This window comes from Neophocaena asiaeorientalis, unplaced genomic scaffold (genome assembly GCF_003031525.2).
Source record: "Neophocaena asiaeorientalis asiaeorientalis breed wild unplaced genomic scaffold, Neophocaena_asiaeorientalis_V1.1 scaffold86, whole genome shotgun sequence".
NCBI lineage: Eukaryota > Metazoa > Chordata > Mammalia > Artiodactyla > Phocoenidae > Neophocaena > Neophocaena asiaeorientalis.
This window is the reverse complement of record NW_020175039.1, coordinates 5726335-5745349: the sequence shown is the minus strand read 5'-3', so window position 1 is coordinate 5745349 and position 19015 is coordinate 5726335. Positions and strand designations below refer to the sequence as shown.

Sequence of the window (19015 nt, the reverse complement as noted above, 5' to 3'; positions counted from 1 at the left end):
CCTTTAGGTGACTCTGGCATCAGCTGGTGAAGCAGTGGGTGATGGCATCCCTGCTGCAAGGCCGTGAGTACCCCTGCAGGAGAAGAGGGCTTGGGGAGACAGCCCAGGGACAGGGAGGAGGCTGGACCCCTGTTCAAGAGCTCCTCCTGGGCCCTCCACCCTCCCCGCCGGCTACCCAGTCCCTGCTTCTCCTGGCTCAGGGCTGCCTGTTAATCAAGACCTGCTGCTGATGCAGAAAGGCACGCTGATGCGCAAGGTGAGGTCCAAAAGCTGGAAGAAGCTAAGATACTTCAGACTTCAGGACGATGGCATGACAGTCTGGCATGCCCGGCAGGCCGGAGGCAGGGCCAAGCCCAGCTGTGAGTGATGTGGATAGCTAGGGGCGGGCACATGGGTGGATAGAACCCTGAGGACCCAGCAGCCTGAGAGCAGGGGGAGGGACCAGTGTCCTATGACGTGCCCTTGTGCTGTCCCTTTTGTGTCTGTGTCTGAGCCTGTAAAATGGAAATTATAACAGTACTTGCCTCTTAAGTGTGTTATGAGGATCAAATTGGTTATCGCATGCAAAGACCTTTGAAGAGTCCTGGCACATAATAAAGCTCAGTAAATCATAGATTATATATTATTATACTATTATTATTATTATTATTATTATTAGAGCTTGATCTCAGGCATCAGAATGTTTGGATTAAAGCCCTGGCTCTCCCAATTTCTAGCTGACTGGCTTTGGACAAGTTACTTAACTTAAACTAATATCAGTTTCCTCATCTATAAAATGGGGATTAAACAGTACCTGTCCAGTATGTTACAGAGGCTTAAGAAGTTAATGTATAAATCACCTAGCATGAGGTCTGAAAGCAGGATGCATTTAATAAATGTTAGTCATTATAATGAATACTTCTAAATATCATAAATGTGTCATAATAATGTGCATCCTATTGGCCAAACACTTTATGATCCCTCTAAAAATTTGATCACAGGACACATCTAAGAGAATCTACTTTAGAGACATAACCAAAGCTCACGATCCACACCAGCTCCAGCTGAAGAAGTGGGGGGAAGGATTTCTCTGGCTCCCTCCCAGACATCTGGAAAGAGGAAGCCCTCAAACCTGGAATGGGAGAATTGAATTTGGGCACATCATGCTTTGGTGTAACTGCTTCTACCCTGCAAGTGTGTTTCCACTTGTCAGCCCCGCCAGTCCTCCTGTGATCACCATGTAAACTGGCCATGGAGGGGACCATCCCTTATTTAAGATGAGGGCACTGAGGGGTTATGTCATTTTGGCCCATGTCACGCCGCCAGCTGGTGGCTGGAAGCCAGGTCTTGCCACTCCCAGAACAGGACCCTTGCCATGCTGCCTATGAAAACAGCAATGACTTGTGGCATCCTGAATTCCAAGGGTCTGCATCTCCCTGTACTAAGGCTTTGGGGGTTCCAACCTGTGGAGGCTGGGGTCCCTCCTCCTGTGGCTTCAGAGAAAAGAGGGGAGTACTGGTTCTTGACCCTCGGCTGCTGCAATTTGGCAGACCCTCTTCCTCAGTGCCCGCACTTGCCTCTTCTCCGGCAGTCTCAATATCCGACGTGGACACAGTGCGTGAGGGCCACGAGTCTGAGTTGCTGCGAAACCTGGCAGAGGAGTTCCCCCTGGAGCAGGGCTTCACCATCGTCTTCCATGGCCGCCGCTCCAACTTGGACCTGGTGGCCAACAGTGTTGAGGAGGCCCAGATCTGGATGCAGGGGCTCCAGCTGTTGGTGGACTTTGTCACCAGCATGGACCAACAGGAGCGGCTGGACCAGTATCAGCAGGATGGAGTCAGAGTGGGCTCCACGGGTCACTGAAGGAGCCAGATGCTGAAGGGCTAGGGACCGGTGGGAGGGGGCACAGGGCTAGGTAAGCCCGAGGGTCCAGATGGGGTGGGTAAGGACTGCTCAGCCGAAGTGAGGCTGAGATACTGAGGGAGGAATGGAGGCTTGCGATGGCACAGGCATAGCCAGGCAGAGTTTGGGCAGGAATCAGGGCCCCCAGGATTGGGGGAAGGGACAGTGAGAGGCAAAGGACCAAACTAGGTGCTGATCCTGAGAGCTGAACAGAAGATCCCAGTGACATTAACTACAATAGGGATGGGAAGCAACTCCTTAGAGGGCTTAGTGGGGTCAACTCACTTCAACTTTCCTAGATTGTATTCACCTTCTATGCCAGTTCATTCATTCATTCACCATCTATTAAGCAGAATGTAAGAGGCACTATGCCAGGCTTTAGGAATAGAAAGATTAATGAGAATCAGATACTGTTTTTGTCGGTAAAGAAAATAGAATTGTATAAATAATTTAAGTACCTTAGCAGTGTTATGGTACTCTGGATGATATGTGGGTGTCCAAAGGAAGGAGAAATATTTATTTCTAGCTGAGATGGTTCTGAGAAAGCTTCAGGGAGGAAGTAGTATTTGAGCTGAGCCTTGAAAATGAATAGAATTTGAACATGAAGAGAGGCGGAGGGAAAGGTACTCCTGCCTGAGGGAACAGCATGAGTAAAGGCCCAGAGGTGGGAAACTGAAGAGCAGGAGAGAGAGTGGGACATCAGCAAGCAGGGGAGTTGCTGAGTCTGGCTGAGGTACGGGGAGGTCAGTGATGTGTTGAGAAGATGAGGTTGGGGCCAGATCATGGGGGTGAAGGAGGTCTTAACTTCTGTGTTAAGGAATTTGGGCTTCTTTCTGCAGGCAACAGGGAGGTCCCCGCAGGCACCTGAGCCATGCAGGGACAAGGTAGATCGGTGCTCTGGGGAGATTATTCCAGAAACTAATGTGGAAAATGAATTGGCATTGGGGAGAGACTGGCGACAAAGACAGGGGCGCAGATGTCAATGGATGAACGTGCACACACAAACACACACTCAGTGCTTTTGCCTTGACTCAGACCTGGATGGCTGAGTGATTGGTTCCAGCACGGAGACAAAAACCAGGATGGTCGGATGAGTTTCGGAGAAGTCCAGCGGTTACTGCACCTGATGAACGTGGAAATGGACCAAGACCATGCCTTCCAGCTTTTCCAGGTGAGTCTTCTGGGGAAGGAATAGCAGAAGCCAGCCAAGGCCACATTCTCACTTGGCCGGAAGTCCTCTGACCCTCTCAAGGAACACTCATCTGGTTGAATCTCTCCTGTGCACCCTAGCACTATGCCAGGCTCAATGGGAAGTGTGGGCAGGACATGGTTCTTAACCTTCAGTCTTGTTGGAAAGATGACTCATAAACTTATGAAAGGTAAATAACAACATGTTATTACATCAGACCTCAGGGATCTCTCTGCTCTTGGCCAGAATTTCACAAGTGCCTAGTACAGTGGAAAACTCCAACTGGTAGGTGAGTAAATAGGAGGAGGGATCTTCTGATCTTTTAGGGACATGTTGGGGTATTTAACTCCTCTGGTTGAAAATTATCTCCAGTAGCAAATGGTATGGCTGAAATTTTGCTTTTTACTTACTGAAGTGGCTTCTTCTATGAACACTGAATGTCAGGAATTCTGTGGAAGCACGTTTGGCTCCACCAGTAATATTGCCCTTACAGGGCAAGTCAAAGCCAAAAACTCTGCTGTTAATAGGGTCTGTCCACTCTCCTCTAAACCCTCTTTTGCAGAGAGCAGATGCATCCCAGTCTGGGACTCTGGAGGGAGAAGAATTTGTAGAGTTTTATAAGTCATTGACTCAGCGTCCTGAGGTGCAGGAACTGTTTGAAAAGTTTTCATCTGATGGGCAGAAGCTGACACTGCTGGAATTTGTGGATTTTCTCCAAGAGGAGCAGAAAGAAGGAGAACGGGCTTCTGACCTTGCTCTAGAACTCATCGACTGCTATGAGCCTTCAGATAGCGGTAAGAGGACAAGGGTGGAGAGGAACCAGACGTGGGGGCCGGATGGGGGACTGTGGTTAGAAAGGTGCAGAGACAAGCAGCCTTCTGCTTAACTAAGGGAAGGCTGAGTCCACCCCTATCCAGGCCCCCTGCCCAATCAGCTTCATCTCATTCAACCACTCTTTCGGAAGGAGAGAACCATTTCCTGCCCACATAAGACAGGAGTCTCCTCTGTAGTGCTGGATTTCTCAGGAGGAAGAACATTCCATAAGTCCCCTTTCCTCCACCATGCTCATGTTTCTCATCCTTCACTTTCAGGAAGTTCTTCCTGATATCAACATTTGTCCTCAGTGGAAACGGAAAATCCTTGGTCCTCTTGCTATTTTTTTAAAAAATAATTTATTTATTTATTGGCTGCGTTGGGTCCTCGTTGCTGTGCACGGACTTTCTCTAGTTGTGGTGAGTAGGGGCTACTCTTTGTTGCGGTGCGCAGGCTTCTCATTGCGGTGGCTTCTCTTGCTGCGGAGCACAGGCTCTAGGCGCGCGGGCTTCAGTAGTTGTAGCACGCAGGCTCAGTAGTTGTGGCGTGCGCACAGGCTTAGTTGCTCCGCGGCATGTGGGATCTTCCTGGACCAGGGCTCGAACCCATGTCCCCTGCATTGGCAGGCGGATTCTTAACCACTGCACCGTCAGGGTAGCCCAGTCCTCTTGCTTTTGGCCTCTTCTCTAGTGCATGTGATTCCTTTTCCTCCAGCTCCCTTCATGGTTCCTGTTGGCTGTCTCTTTAAATGCTGGCTCTCTATCCTTTCCTGGGCTTTCTCCAAATTCTCCAAGTGGTTCTTGAGTCCTGAGCCCCTGAGCAGGGAAACTAGTCAGTCCCTGGCTGAGGGGGATGATGAGGTGGCCAATCATTTAGCTCTTTACAAGCACAGCTAAAATATGCCCTGTCTGCCCTCAAACCTTTCTCTTTGCCCCTTTACTAGACACCTTCCTACCCTCCATTCCCTGCAGAAAGTGAAGAATTTACATTACTAATATTAAGTGACTTACAAGGCATTTTACATCTCTTACTTCTTTTAGTCCTCACTATATCCTTGTAAATCAAACCCAATAATCTTTATTGGGCCTTTGCTAAGTATCCCATAATGTGCTAATATCTCTACATGTTTTTCCCTTCAAATCCTTCCAACAACCTGAGGAAGTGGGATCTATTATTGTCAGTTGTACAAAAGAGGAAAACTGAGGTTAAGAAAAGTTAAATGACTTGCTCAGAGTGAACAGCTAATGAAAGGAGGAACTGGGATTCAAACGCAGGTCATCTGACTCTTACCTGGTGCCTCTCTTGAGAACAAGGATTAGAGATGGGAGGAATGTGAGCTGGACAGGTGACCCAGGTTTCCTAGGTCTCAACTCCCACTCCCTTTCATTCATTCATTCACTCACTACTTCAGCAAATGCTCACTGAGTACTTGTAACGTGCCAGGACCTATGGTAGGCACCAGAGATACAGTAGTAGGTCAGACAAGTACAGTGCCCTCATGAAACGCAGAGTCAAACAGAGAGCGTTGGAATCGCTGATTCCAGATTCATGTGGGTGCTCAGAGAAGGAAGGGGCTGTAAAGCAATCATTTCAGGAAACTAAATAGAAGAGGAAGTTGGTGGGTTAAGAAATAGGATCCTCTATTTTCGGTTCAGGATCCGGTATACATCATTACATTTATTCTACCTCCCACCACTTTTGGTGTTCCTTCCCCTTGCACTTGACTATCAGATACTACACTCTGGCTGCAGAGTGTGGTATCAGTCAGGAGACGGGGGCTGAAGTCCCCACTATGCTTCTTAGTAACTGAGTAACTCTGGGCAAGAGTCACTTAACCTATTGGAGACTCAGGTTTCTCATTTGTAAAATAATTGGTGATCAAATGAAATAATGTACATGGGGACTTCCCTGGTGGTGTAGTGGCTGGGAATCCGCCTGCCAATGCGGGGGACGGGGGTTCGACCCCTGGTCTGGGAGGATCCCACATGCCGCAGAGCAGCTAGGCCAGTGCGGCACTACTGAGCCTGCACTCTAGAGCCCGTGCTCTGTAGCATGAGAGGCTACCGCAATGAGAGGCCTGCACACCGCAGCGAGGAGTGGCCCCAGCTCGCCGCAACTGGAGAAAGCCCATGCGCAGCAACAAAGACCCAACGCAGCCAAAAATAAATAAATTTATTTAAAAAAAATAATGTACTGAAAACTACCTAGTAACTATGGACTTACCCTAGCGATTTGAGTTATTACAGTCAAGAATGAAACTTTGTGCCCAACTTCTTGTCGTTTTCCACCATCCTCAGGCCTTGTCAAACCTGGAGTGAGGAAGCTGGGCATGAGAGTCAAGCTGTTCTGTCTCCCCTGCAACAACGTTACCCTCAGTGACACTGTACAATCCAGTGGTATAGAGCGTGGCTCTGACATCTGGCTGCCTGGGTTCAAATCCCAGCTCCTTCACTTATTAGTTATTAGTTATGTGACCCTGGGATAAGTTACCTAACCTCTCAGGGCAGATCATGTTACATCCACCTGCTCGTGTTGGTGAGAGCATTAAGAGAGATGCTGCATGTAACGTCCTTGGCACAGAGCAAGTGCTCAAGAACTGTTAGCCATCATTGTTGTTATTATATGAAGCCCGTGCTGAGGGGGTGAGGGCTCTGGAAGGAGCAACAGGGCCCTGCCCTCAGAGTGTAGTCCAAGGGGATGTTGGACAAACACTCCTCAAAGCACCATATGGGGAATGACGATAGGAAGAAACCCTCAGGCCATACTTGGCAGCAGCTACACAGCCCAGGGAATAAAATACAGGTATCTTGGTCTTGTCACTAACAAGTCTTTGACTTTGATCCTCTCTGAGCCTCAGTTTCCCCATCTATGAAATTAGCCCTTTGGACTGAATACTTTGCTGTCCATTATGGTAACCATGAGCTCCATGTGACTATTTAATTTGCAGTTGGCCCTCTGTATCCACAGATTCCACATTCGTGGATACGGAGGGTCGACTGCACCATGCCATTTTATGTAAGGCACTTGAGCATCCACGGATTTTGGTATCTGCTGTGGGGAAGGGGGAGGTCTTGCAGCCAATCCCCTGTGAATACTGAGGGATGACTGTAACTAAAATCAAAATTTTAACTCAGTTCCTCAGTCGCACAGCTACATTTCAAATACTCAGTAGCTTTATGTATTTAGAGGCTATCATATCGGGCCGTGCAGAATAGAACATTTCCGTCATCCTAGAAAGTTCTATTGGACAGCACTGGACTAGAATGATCTTAATGATTCCCCTTGTAGATTTAATGTTCTCTGAGGGTGGGGGTGATTGAAATGACAGACACTGGATGGGGCAAGTTTGGGATCTGGAGGCTGGAAGTGGACACCATTGGAAAGGCCAGGCCCTGTAGGTGTGCTGGGTGCTGTCACCAGAACTTCTCACTCTAGCTACTCCACACCCTAGGCAAACTGCGGCATGTGCTGAGCATGGATGGCTTCCTCAGCTACCTCTACTCAAAGGACGGAGACATCTTCAATCCGACCTGCCTCCCCATCTACCAGGATATGACTCAGCCCCTGAACCAGTACTACATCAGCAGTTCCCACAACACCTACCTAGTGGGAGACCAGCTTTGTGGCCAGAGCAGCGTGGAGGGATACATACGGTGCAGTGGGGCCGAGGGGTGAAAGGGTCCAGCTCATGAGAAAGGAACATCTGTGGGAAGTTGGGGCTTGCTGTCAGGCGATAACAGGGATTGAAAAGTTGTTGTGGGGGGCTTTGGGGCTGAGGATCCCTGGATACCTGAGAGACATGGAGGAGCTACTGAAGACTGGCGGGAGAGTGGTATGGAAACCCTGTGGGTAAATGGAGCTTCTCTCTCTCTCATAGGCTATGAAACTCTCTTGGAACTCAGAGGTCCTGACAGATTTATTGTGAACAAATAAATAAACTAAATGTTAAATGGGAGGCAGTAGAGAAGAGGAGTTAAAAACATAGGTTCTGGAGTCAGACGATTTGAGATCAAATACTAGCTCCCTCACTTGGGACTATAGGGCTAAATATTTAACCTCTCTATGCCTCAGTTTCCCTATCTGAGAAACAGAGATGATTACAATGCCTATTCTGTCTGGGTTGTTGTGAAGATTAAATGAGGTAATCCATGTATCAATAGCTAATAAATGGTATCTGCTTTTAATCGTGGATTAGAGCAAATAGTCAAGATATCCTTGTAGTGCCAGCAACTGAACTAGTAGCTTCAAGGGATACATGATGAGTGGAACTTCCCCAGGAAGTCTAGTAGAGAAAATAACTGTAAATTTACCGAGAGTTTGAATAACTCGGGTGTTGTATAACGATTTACAAGCAGAACACCCCAAGGCAGGATGTGATGGCTCGCTAAGGGAGGATTGTGAGTTGGGCTGGGTGGGGGTGGGTGGAGATCAGTGTGAGCTGCAGCCCTGTCCCAGTAGACAGAGAAGGGTCTGTGGAGATGTAGCTTGGTGGAGTCTTGATGGGTAAGTGCCGGTAAGCACTCTTCTCTTCAGGGTGGGGAGAGAGGGTCCCTAGGTGGAAGATCAGACCTTGACCCCTCCTGTCCCTGGGGGGTGGGGTTCTTGCAGGGCCCTGAAGCGAGGATGCCGCTGCGTGGAGGTGGATATATGGGATGGACCTAGCGGGGAACCTATTGTTTACCACGGACACACACTGACCTCTCGCATCCCATTCAAAGATGTTGTGGCCGCCATTGGACAGTATGCCTTCCAGGTAGGAGCCTCAGGATGGAAATACTGATGAGGCAAGAGGATCTGAAGGAAGAGGCTCTGGGTCTGGGGAGGGCGGAGGGATGCAGGGGAGGTTACGTCAAATGGCGTATGTGTAAAAGAGATTTTAACTGTGAAGCATCAGGCAAATATTAAGGGATTATTATGAATAAGTGTTAGATGTGTTACTAGTAGTCATAGAGCTAATTGCTAGAGATTAGTAATTATTACCTCTAACAACTTCTGTCACCCATCTGGGAGAGGGTGGATGAGGAAACAGAGAAAGTGGTGGGTAGAGCTGGGAGACAATAGCACTCTGGAGATGAAAGCCTGAGAGTGTAACATGAACAAATAACTGGGGGAATGGCCTAGCTTTCCCACTCTGAGCCTGAAAACGCAAAGGTCCCAGAGGGACCTGGGTCAGACCTGGCACAGATCTGAGATTTGGGGTCCCAAGAGTGACTTTTAGATGTGGGGTGCCCAGACCCAGGAAGATCTCCTTGAGGCCTGGCATGGGGTTGGAGGACCTTGGCAATCAGGGTGCTCAGTTGAGTTAGTAACTCGGGGGGCCTGAAGAAGCAAGGAGGTTATAGGCCTCAGAACTCTGGCTCCAGCGTGCCCTCCCCTCCCCATCAGACATCAGACTATCCAGTCATCTTGTCCCTGGAGAACCACTGCAGCTGGGAACAGCAGGAGATCATAGCACACCATCTGACAGAGATCCTGGGAAATCAGCTACTGAGCACCACCTTGGATGGGCAGCTTCCCACTCAGCTGCCCTCCCCTGAGGTAGGACCATGCTCCCCCAGCCCAGGCTCTGCCATGGCTCCCCTATTGCCCCACCTTGGCTCCTTCTTCCATGCCCATCTTGTTCCCTTCTTCTCACCCTCAGATGGACCATCTTACTCTTTAATATCCCTGGAGAGAACTTCAATTTTTAAAAAATCTGATTCAGGGAATTCCCTGGTGGCCTAGTGGTTAGGATTCCGGGCTTTCACTGCCGTGGTCCGGGTTTAGTCCCTGGATGGGGAACTGAGATCCTACAAGCCGTGTGGTGCAACCAAAAAAAAAAAAAAAAATTTAATTTAACATAGAATTCTAGGTAAAGTTCTCTAAATTTAAAGACATTTATTTACTTTATTTTTTTAATGGAAAATCTTTTTTTCCTGATAGTTCATAATTATAGCCTAGCCCCCCCACCATAATCTCAGCCTCTCCCATAACAGCTGCCAAAAGATTTTCTAAATGCTTATATAGACATATATGTGTATATATGGTCACATTTTTAAAAACGTGAATGGGATCATCCTTTCCACCCCTTTTATATCTCACATATAATATCAATATATATCATGAATGTCTTTTCATATATATATATTTTCTTTTTTTTTTTTTTTTGCCGTACGCAGGCCTCTCACTGTTGTGGCCTCTCCCGTTGCGGAGCACAGGCTCTGGACGCGCAGGCTCAGCGGCCATGGCTCACAGGCCCAACCGCTCCGCGGCATGTGGGATCTTCCCAGACTGGGGAACGAACCCGTGTCCCCTGCATCGGCAGGCGGACTCTCAACCACTGTGCCACCAGGGAAGCCCAGGGTTTATAATTTTTATTGATATATAACAAATTTTTAAATGTTAAAGATAATGTTTTGGAAAAATTTTTTTTTTTTGCAGTCTATTTTCCTTTTGTTTTTTGGCCGCGCTGCACGGCTTGCAGGATCTTAGTTCCCAGACCAGGGAATGAACCCCAGCCACAGCAGTGAAATTGCGGAGTCCTAACCAATGGAGCACCAGGGAACTGCCCCTGCAGTCTACTTTTTCTTTTTGTCATTATAACATCTTCAGAGATTTTTCATCTTTATGTAGTCAAATCTGCCAATTATTTTTATGTCTTGTGAGTTTTCATCGCATGTTTTTATTTATTTATTTGCGGGGGGTACGCGGGCCTCTCACTGTTGTGGCCTCTCCCGTTGCGGAGCACAGGCTCCGGACACGCAGGCTCAGCAGCCACAGCTCACGGGCCCAGCCGCTCCGCGGCATGTGGGATCTTCCCGACCGGGGCACGAACATCGGCAGGCAGACTCTCAACCACTGCGCCACCAAGGAAGCCCCATCTCATGTTTTTAAAGGCTTTACCACCTTAAGGTTATTCAGAAAGATTCTGTATTTTCTTCTAATACTCTTATGTTCTTTATATTTACATGTAAATCTTTAATCTGTGAGGAATCTTCATGTGTCAAATGTGAGGTAGGGGTCTGCATGTATTTTTTTCCTTATGGATAGAGATGTTACAGGTTCGCTTAATAGGAAATCCCTGTTGTATGTATCAAGAAGCCTTCCTGTGGGAACTTCTGACCACTCACTCACTTCCTGTGCCTTTGAGAGCAGCGGGACCTGCATGATCCCCAGGAGGGTTCCAGACGAGATAGGTAGACAGGCCCCCTCATTTTTGTCCCCTAGGAGCTTCGGAGGAAGATCCTTGTGAAGGGAAAGAAGTTAAAAACGCTTGAGGAGGATCTTGAGGAAGAGGAGGAGGAGCCAGAGTCTGAACTGGAGGAGGCTGAGCTGCAGCTGGAGGCCCAGATGGAGTCTGAGCCCCAGGAGTTGAGCCCTCGCAGTAAGGACAAAAAGAAGGTAGGCCAGGAGAGTGGTCTTTCTGCTCTGGCATTTGATCAGGTGGTACCACTAGCTGAGAGCCCGCATGTGAAGAGACTGGAGACAGACAGGGTGGAGGGCCAAGGAGCAAAATGCTCCTTGCCTCCAATGAAAGAGGCATAAGAATGCGTACATAGCATCACTATATAGATTGCCATATATAGGTACATTGCAGTGGCTTTCCAACTTCTTTGGGCTGTGAAATCTTTTTTTTTTTAATGAAATCTTATATGGAAGCTCAGTGTACAAAATAGATAAATGCAGAGCCCTCCTGGTTGAAGCACCCCTGTGGCTCTCTCCTGGGTCTCCCAGGTGACTTCTGAGACATCTTTGTACTACTTCCCAGTCTCCTTGAAGGCTAGTTCGAAAACCACTGATGGGTACATGCATGCATGCGTGCGTGTGTGTGTTATATTGGGTAAGTAGGGCTTACTAGAGTGACTGCTGTGACCTCAACTAAAGTGGGCTTAGTTAGAGAAAGCTTCTTGGAAAAGGTGAGTCTGAAGAAGGATCAGAAATAGCCAGAGGAGGAGCAGGAAGAGGTGGGGAAGGGGCACCACTGGTGGGACCACCGAGATCCTGTGGGGAAGGGGCACCACTGGTGGGACCACCGAGATCCTGCTCTGAAGTCCGCATTTCTCTCTTCTGTGCATTTGCTTGGCTCAGATGACTTCTAGCTTATCCTGTTCTCTCTGGAGCTGTGTTGTCTAACCTGCTCCCATGCCCAGGGATGGAAATGGGAATTCAGGAGAAAAATCTATAGATATTACTCTAGGACTCTCACATCCTTCCAGGTGTGATTTCCATGACCATCTGCATACCTTGACGTATCTGTCTGGGCTCATGTGCATTTTTTTTTTTTTTTTTTTTGCGTTTTCGTTATAAACATTGCTAGACAGTCTAGGTACATCTTTCTAAAGCATTCTATAGATAAGGAATCTCCCAGTAGTAGATATCATTAGTTTGATTTCTAGAAGGTTTACCATTAGCATTAACATTATAAGTTTGACTAGCTTACTTGCTTTCTTTCCTGGACTACCCTCCTGTAACAGGAGAAAATGAATTATAGACCAGCAGCTTAACAATTTACTTCACAATATTTATAAAATTTGAATTGCATTAAACAGAATTCATAGGATAGACAATATTTGAACATAATTATAGATTTATTTATAGATCATTTTTAAAGGTATAGAATTAAAATAATGTTTTGTTTTGTTTTGTTTTGTTTTGCGCTATGCGGGCCTCTCACTGTCGTGACCTCTCCCGTTGCGGAGCACAGGCTACGGACGTGCAGGCTCAGCGGCCATGGCTCACAGGCCCAGCCACTCCGCGGCATGTGGGATCTTCCTGGACTGGGCCACAAACCCGCGTCCCCTGCATCAGCAGGTGGACTCTCAACCACTATGCCACCAGGGAAGCCCTCATGTGCATTTTGATAAAAAATTACTTATTTGTTTTAAAAGATGAGAGGTAGGGAGTATGACATCTGTTTAATAATAATAATAATAAATTAAAAACCTGTTGCTTACAAAGTAATCCTTCAAGCCCAGAGGCTGAAACTGATCCCATCAGTATACATAGACTGCCTTTATTGCCATTCCCATCCTCAGGTTGTGATGTGCCCACTGTTGTGTCCGCCTATGTGTTGTCAGATTATGTCCCAGGCTCCTATCTCCAAGCCTGGGTTCCTTCTCTTTCCAAAGCAGGTGAGGCAGGAGGGAGAATACAATGGGGAGGCAGTGGGCAGAGCCTTAGGTTGGGTGGAGAAGTTCAGATCTTGGCCAGTGGCTTCTTCCCTCTCAGATTGCTAATGGTTCAATTCCATCTTCCTCTCTACTTTCTCCTTTTCCAGAAATCCAAGCCCATCTTATGTCCATCCCTCTCTGCCCTGGTTGTCTACTTGAAGGCTGTCACATTCTACAGCTTCACTCATTCGAGGGAGCACTACCGCTTCTATGAGACATCATCTTTCTCTGAAGCCAAGGCCAAGAGCCTCATCAAGGAGGCTGGTCAGGACCAAGAGGGAGGGACATGGAAGGAACTGGGATGGGTTAGGGTCAGGTCTGATGGGCAGGCAGATGAGTCCCAAGAGGATGAGGGAGCAAAGGAGGGATGGTGGAGCCAAGGAACTCCTCAGACCGGGTACGGGGATGGGAGTATTAACAGTGGGCTCAAGGCTCTAGGAGTAAGACAGGTGTGGGAGATGGTCTGCATGGAGGAGAGATAGGCACAGCCTTAGGAGATGCTGCAAAGAATGAAGTGGGTGGGCAGGGTCCTTGAGACCAGGGAAGTGGGAGGATCCACCCCACCCACTACCATCTCCCCACCCACACTCTTTGCAGGCAATGAGTTTGTGCTGCACAATACCTGGCAGTTAAGCCGCGTATATCCCAGCGGCCTGAGGACAGATTCATCCAACTACAACCCCCAGGAGTTCTGGAATGCAGGCTGCCAGATGGGTGAGGGGGCAGTAGGGACAGGGAAGAGCGAGTGGAAGAGCTACGGGTGGGAAGTCAGTCCCTGGGTGGCAACGGGGCCAGGGAGTGCTCCGAGAGGAGGGCTAGGCTGAGGATGCTCTCCATCGTGTTCCCTGCAGCCCTTTTACACCCAATATGTCTGTCTAGCTCCATGCAAGATGGGCTGGATGGCCCCCACGGTGAATCTTTCCTTTTCTCCCTGGGCCCTCAGTGGCTCTGAATATGCAGACTGCGGGGCTTGAGATGGACCTGTGTGATGGGCTCTTCCGTCAGAATGCTGGCTCCGGCTACGTGCTGAAGCCAGACTTCCTGCGTGACGCCCAGAGTTCCTTCCACCCTGAGAGGCCCATCAGTCCGTTCAAAGCCCAGACCCTCCTAATCCAGGTATAATGGAAAGAGAAACCATTGGGAAGAAACTGGGATCACTGGAATAGAAGCCAGGGAGGGTGGTGGGTGGAAGGGGTGAGGGGTGGGTGGCTAGGACTGACAGGAGTGTAATGGGGGAAAAGTTCCTCATGAGGCAGCATGGACTTTGGAGCCAGTTGCCTAGGTTCAAACCCATTTACTAGTTGTGTAACGTTAGGCAAACTCCTTAACCTTAGTCTCCTCACCTGCAAAATTGGGGTAACAATACTGCCTACCTCTCAGGGCTGTTGTGATTAGTTAATCTGAAGTGCTTACAACAGTGCCTAGGGCATAGTAAGTGCTATAGAAGGGCTGCTGTCATAAAATACCTACTTTCAAACCTTGCTAAATTTCTACTTGGATGCATTTTAAATAGCAGGTGAGGTACTAGAATATATTACCCATGAGAATTAGCTTTGCAAACCCCAAAGCTATAGTGCAAGGTCCTGTGTCTCCCCCGCAAGGGTGTGAGAGCTGGACAGGGGCTGGGCTGAGCAGGAACTAGTGAGGTTCCAGAGCTCTGGTTGCAGGTAATCAGTGGGCAGCAACTCCCCAAAGTGGACAAGACCAAGGAGGAGTCCATTGTGGATCCACTGGTAAGAGTGGAGATCTTTGGCATCCGCCAAGACACAACCCGGCAAGAGACCAGCTATGTGGAGAACAATGGTGAGACTGGGCAGTGCTGGGGGAAAGTGGGAGGAGCATGGCTGCTGTTTTCCTACCATCCAGCCCTCCATTAAGCACAGTCCATCACCCCTCCCACCACCTTCATGGGAGGCAGTGTGGAACCGGACAAAGAATAAGGACTTGGGACATCTTGGGTCTGAAGCCAGGCCTCTCACTCACAAGCTCCAGTGACTAAGCAAACTGCTTACCCACTCAATCTCCTCACTTGTAAAATGCTATGAAAATTAAGCGAGAGAACATGGGGAAAGCAACCCAACATGGTCAACAATGTCTGTTCCTTCATTTCTTCCCTCACTTACCCTCCCCCACTCAGGTTTTAATCCATACTGGGGGCAGACACTGTGCTTCCGGGTCCTGGTACCTGAACTGGCCCTGCTGCGTTTTGTGGTAAAAGACTATGACTGGAAATCCCGAAACGATTTCATTGGTCAGTACACCCTGCCTTGGAACTGCATGCAACAAGGTGAGCCAATCCTCCCACCCCTGGCCCGCACCCCAGCTCTGGGCTGCCTTCCTAATACTGTCCCCCGCCCCCCTTTCCAGGTTACCGCCATATACACTTGCTCTCCAAGGATGGCATCAGCCTCCATCCAGCCTCCATCTTCGTGCACATCTGCACCCGGGAAGGGCTAGAGGGGGTTGAATCTTAAGGTGGGCACTTCACGGGAAGAGTGGGTACATCGGCTTTAGACGGTAAGAAAGGCCTGGAAGGATGCTCCAGAAAGCAAACAGAGGTGGTGAAAACCAAGCTTTGGACTGTGCATTCCTAGGCACAAAATTACTTCATCCTTCCTGACAAGCAAATCTAGGACCTGATTTTTCACTTTCTTTCTTTTCCCTTTCTTCGTTTTCACCAGCCTTTGGTATCATTCCTGTCCTTACCCTCTGCACACTCTACACTGGAATTCCTTCCTTCCTTCCTCTTGCTATAGGTTTAATACCATACCCAGATCTAGGACTACACTTTCACACCAACTCTGGCTCAAAGGCAGATTGCAACTAGAAATCCAGAGAAGGGCTTGGGGCAGACAAACCCTCAGAGGCACTATCTCCTCCACCTCTAACTTCCTCAAAGTCCAGAGCCAAGGGAATGACAAATCAAGCCCCAAGGCTCCCCAGGCAAAGGCTGGGGAAGGAGATCTGACCCCAAGGCTGTATGACGACTGTCGAGAGAACACTACGCAGCCCTCAGAGTCTCCACTGGACTGCTGCTCCCTAGCCCCTCTGGTATAAATAGAGCTTCTCTCTCAATTTGGCTTGAGTACAGTCTCTCATTGTTGGGCAAGAAGGGGAGATATGAGGGTTGGGGGACATTTGGGATAGGGAAAAGGTGGAAAAATAGGGTTTCCAGGGCCCCCCCTGCACTTACTACAAGTATGGCTTCTAAGGGACAGGGCAAAACGAGGAGACAAAGAGTTATGTGATCCCAGCCCTCCTAAAGAGTATGCCCGGAATAGTCCGGGTTTATGTCTGGTGTCAGCATAATTATTAATAGTACCCTCTTCAATTTTCCCAGTGTGTCCCAGTTTAGATGATTAATTATACAGTCACTGTGAGGCACTGACAGAATCCTGGGTTAGAGATTTACCTTTCCAGTTGTCTGTCTTTCACCCTATCCTTGTGCTTTAACTCTAGTGCAGCAGCTAAGCCAGTCAGGATGGTGCCGAATTAAAGCTGCTTCCACGAGGAGGCTTAGTGGGTGGCAATCCTCCCTCTACAGGTAGACAAAGGGACTCAGAAATAGGGAGCAGGGCAAGGGCTGATTCAGGCTTGAGAACAGAGAGAAGGCAGACCTGGGCGTTTCAGAACCAATCGCTCAGTGAAGATGGAAGGAGACAAAGGAGAGACAGAGGCCTGAGAGGGGGCAGGGCAGACTAAGATGACAGCCTGGCAGTGTTAAGTCAGGGACTTGGACGAGTCTATATAAGCTACTAATCATTTAACCATGCTTTATAGAGCAGTGGGCACAACAGCACATGCGGTTAGATACAACTGTTCTGAGGATGCTGAAAGAAAATAGGACTTGACGTAGTAAGAAGGAAAGAGAAGATGAAATGGGTAAACCACGATCTTATAGCCAGGGATCTGGTGGAGTGATGGTGAAGAGATTAGGAACTCACGGGTTAAAAACACAATGTGCCTCAACAGAAGTCAATCTGTGGCCCAGGTCTTTCTTTTATATCAACTTCCAAGTACTACAGCCAGAGTCCCAGGAGGGTTCCAGCCTCTCTGACACCCTGAAGCCAAGCCTTTCCTCTGGCCCTGAGCTCCTCAGGCTAGCTCTGGGTCCAGTCTGCACACCTGGGCCCACACCCTCTTCTTGTTGGGAGGTGGGGGAGGCCCTCAGCCCTCAGGTCCAGTGGGGGGAGCAGCAGGAGCAGGGGGGCCGGGATCCTCCAACTGCACGTCATGTAGGTGCACCGTGGGCGTGGTGGGGTCCTTGCCCACGCCTTGGTTTGGGTCGGCCTGGTCAGGGTGGTGCCTGCGCACGTGCTTGACCACCTGAAATTTCTGCTTGGCCTTGTAGCTGCAGAGGCGGCAGAAGAAAGGGTGGCGGTCGGTGTGGGTGAGGGCGTGATGGCGCAGGCCGGCGGCCCAGCGGAAAGCACGGTGGCACACGTTGCACACGTAGGGCTTGGCCTCGCTGTGCTTGCGGAGGTGGGTGCGCAGCAGGAAGCGTGTCTTGAAGGCCTTGCCGCACTGCTCACACATGAAGGCTCGTGCTTCCCGGTGCCGCGTCTCCTGGTGCACGCGCAGTGCGTCGGCCCTGTTCGTGCAGTACTCACACTCGGGACACTGGTATGGCTTCAGTCCTGTAGGACAGGGCAAGGACAGGGAACACATCACCACTGAAGGAGGTGGAACAAGGATCAGTGGACCAGAGGAGTCACTGTGATCCTGGGACATAAGGAACACAAGCAGCAACCTAAGGACCATGTCTTTGGAATGTTCCAATCCTGTCTGACATTGGTGTGTCCTATTCCCAAAATAGCCCCTTGTATACAGTGGGTGCTCGATGGATGCCGGTAACTAACTGGACCCCTAAGTAGCCAACTGACAGCAATAAATACTCAAATATGACAGGGTTTCTACATGGGGAACTCCCACCCCTTTTTGGTCATGGAGTACTCATGGAACTGGGAATCCATTGAAATGGATCCCTTGTTCAACACAAGAAGTAAAAGAAAATGCTTAAGGGGGAAGCGGGAGAGGCAAAAGAAGGGGTAGAGGCAGAGGGCCTTGAAATGCATCTGGTTAATTCCTTTACTTGGGGGGGGCCATATACAACAATCACAGGCACACCATCATTAACCCTTCTCTGAGAACCTGTGGTTCATGGACTGTACCCAGGAGAAAAAAAAAAAAGACAAGTTAAAACAGGTGAGGGGGGAATCCCTGGTGGCGCAGTGGTTGAGAATCTGCCTGCTAATGCAGGGGACATGGGTTCGAGCCCTGGTCTGGAAGGATCCCACATGCCGCGGAGCAACTAGGCCCGTGAGTCACAACTACTGAGCCTGCACATCTGGAACCTGTGCTCCACAACAAGAGAGGCCACGACAGTAAGAGGCCCGCACACCGCAATGAAGAGTGGCCCCCGCTTGCCACAACTAGAGAAAGCCCTTGCACAGAAACGAAGACCCAACATAGCAAAAATAAATAATTAATAAACTCCTACCCCCAACATCTTCTAAAACAAACAAACAGAAACAAATAAAAACCACATTCCTTCCTTACCAGTGGTGTGACTCATTCATCAGTCACACCAGCCTCTCATTCAAATTTCTTCTGTCTTCACTTCTCTTTCTTAGGTTTGATAGTATTTTTGCATTTGTCTCAATGATACAGCTTCATGTACGTGTGAGTATATTCCTTCTTTTGATTTCATAAAGCATTTGGTTTTTAATTTGGAAGAGAATATGGAATTGAAGGCAATGCAAGTACAAATTTTTTTTCATTAATATCAAAGTTATACTCTTTCTTTCTTTCCTTGGCTTTCCACATACAAAATAACATTTGCTATAATACCAAATCATAGTAAAAGCTTTTTGAAAATATTCTTATTGGTAACTCACCACATGTAGTGCTAATACTGCATATAACTCAATCGAAGAAAGGACAATATGAAACTGTGATAAAATCCACACAGAGCAATGTAAAA

The 19015-nt window shown here is 48.6% G+C and overlaps 2 protein-coding genes across 4 annotated transcripts in view; one reads left to right on the top strand and one right to left on the bottom strand.

The window, feature by feature from the left end:
- Nucleotides 1-1272: 1272 nt before the first annotated feature.
- PLCD4 (phospholipase C delta 4) lies at nucleotides 1273-16642 on the top strand. Its single transcript, XM_024763132.1, has 12 exons — nucleotides 1273-1799; nucleotides 2917-3052; nucleotides 3633-3864; nucleotides 7335-7536; nucleotides 8492-8636; nucleotides 9269-9421; nucleotides 11090-11263; nucleotides 13140-13296; nucleotides 13630-13746; nucleotides 13976-14148; nucleotides 14700-14835; nucleotides 15170-16642. Exons 1-12 carry the CDS (start codon nucleotides 1276-1278, stop codon nucleotides 15487-15489), a joined length of 2469 nt encoding a protein of 822 aa, XP_024618900.1. The 5' UTR covers nucleotides 1273-1275; the 3' UTR covers nucleotides 15490-16642.
- A 138-nt stretch (nucleotides 16643-16780) lies between these two features.
- Nucleotides 16781-19015, bottom strand: part of ZNF142 (zinc finger protein 142) — a 19367-nt gene continuing 17132 nt past the window's right edge. For all 3 annotated transcript variants that reach the window (XM_024763130.1, XM_024763129.1, XM_024763131.1), the window contains one exon: nucleotides 16781-17669. In XM_024763130.1, the coding sequence (XP_024618898.1) occupies nucleotides 17200-17669 (470 nt within the window). In that variant the 3' untranslated portion in view covers nucleotides 16781-17199. The remainder of the gene's footprint in view (nucleotides 17670-19015) is intronic.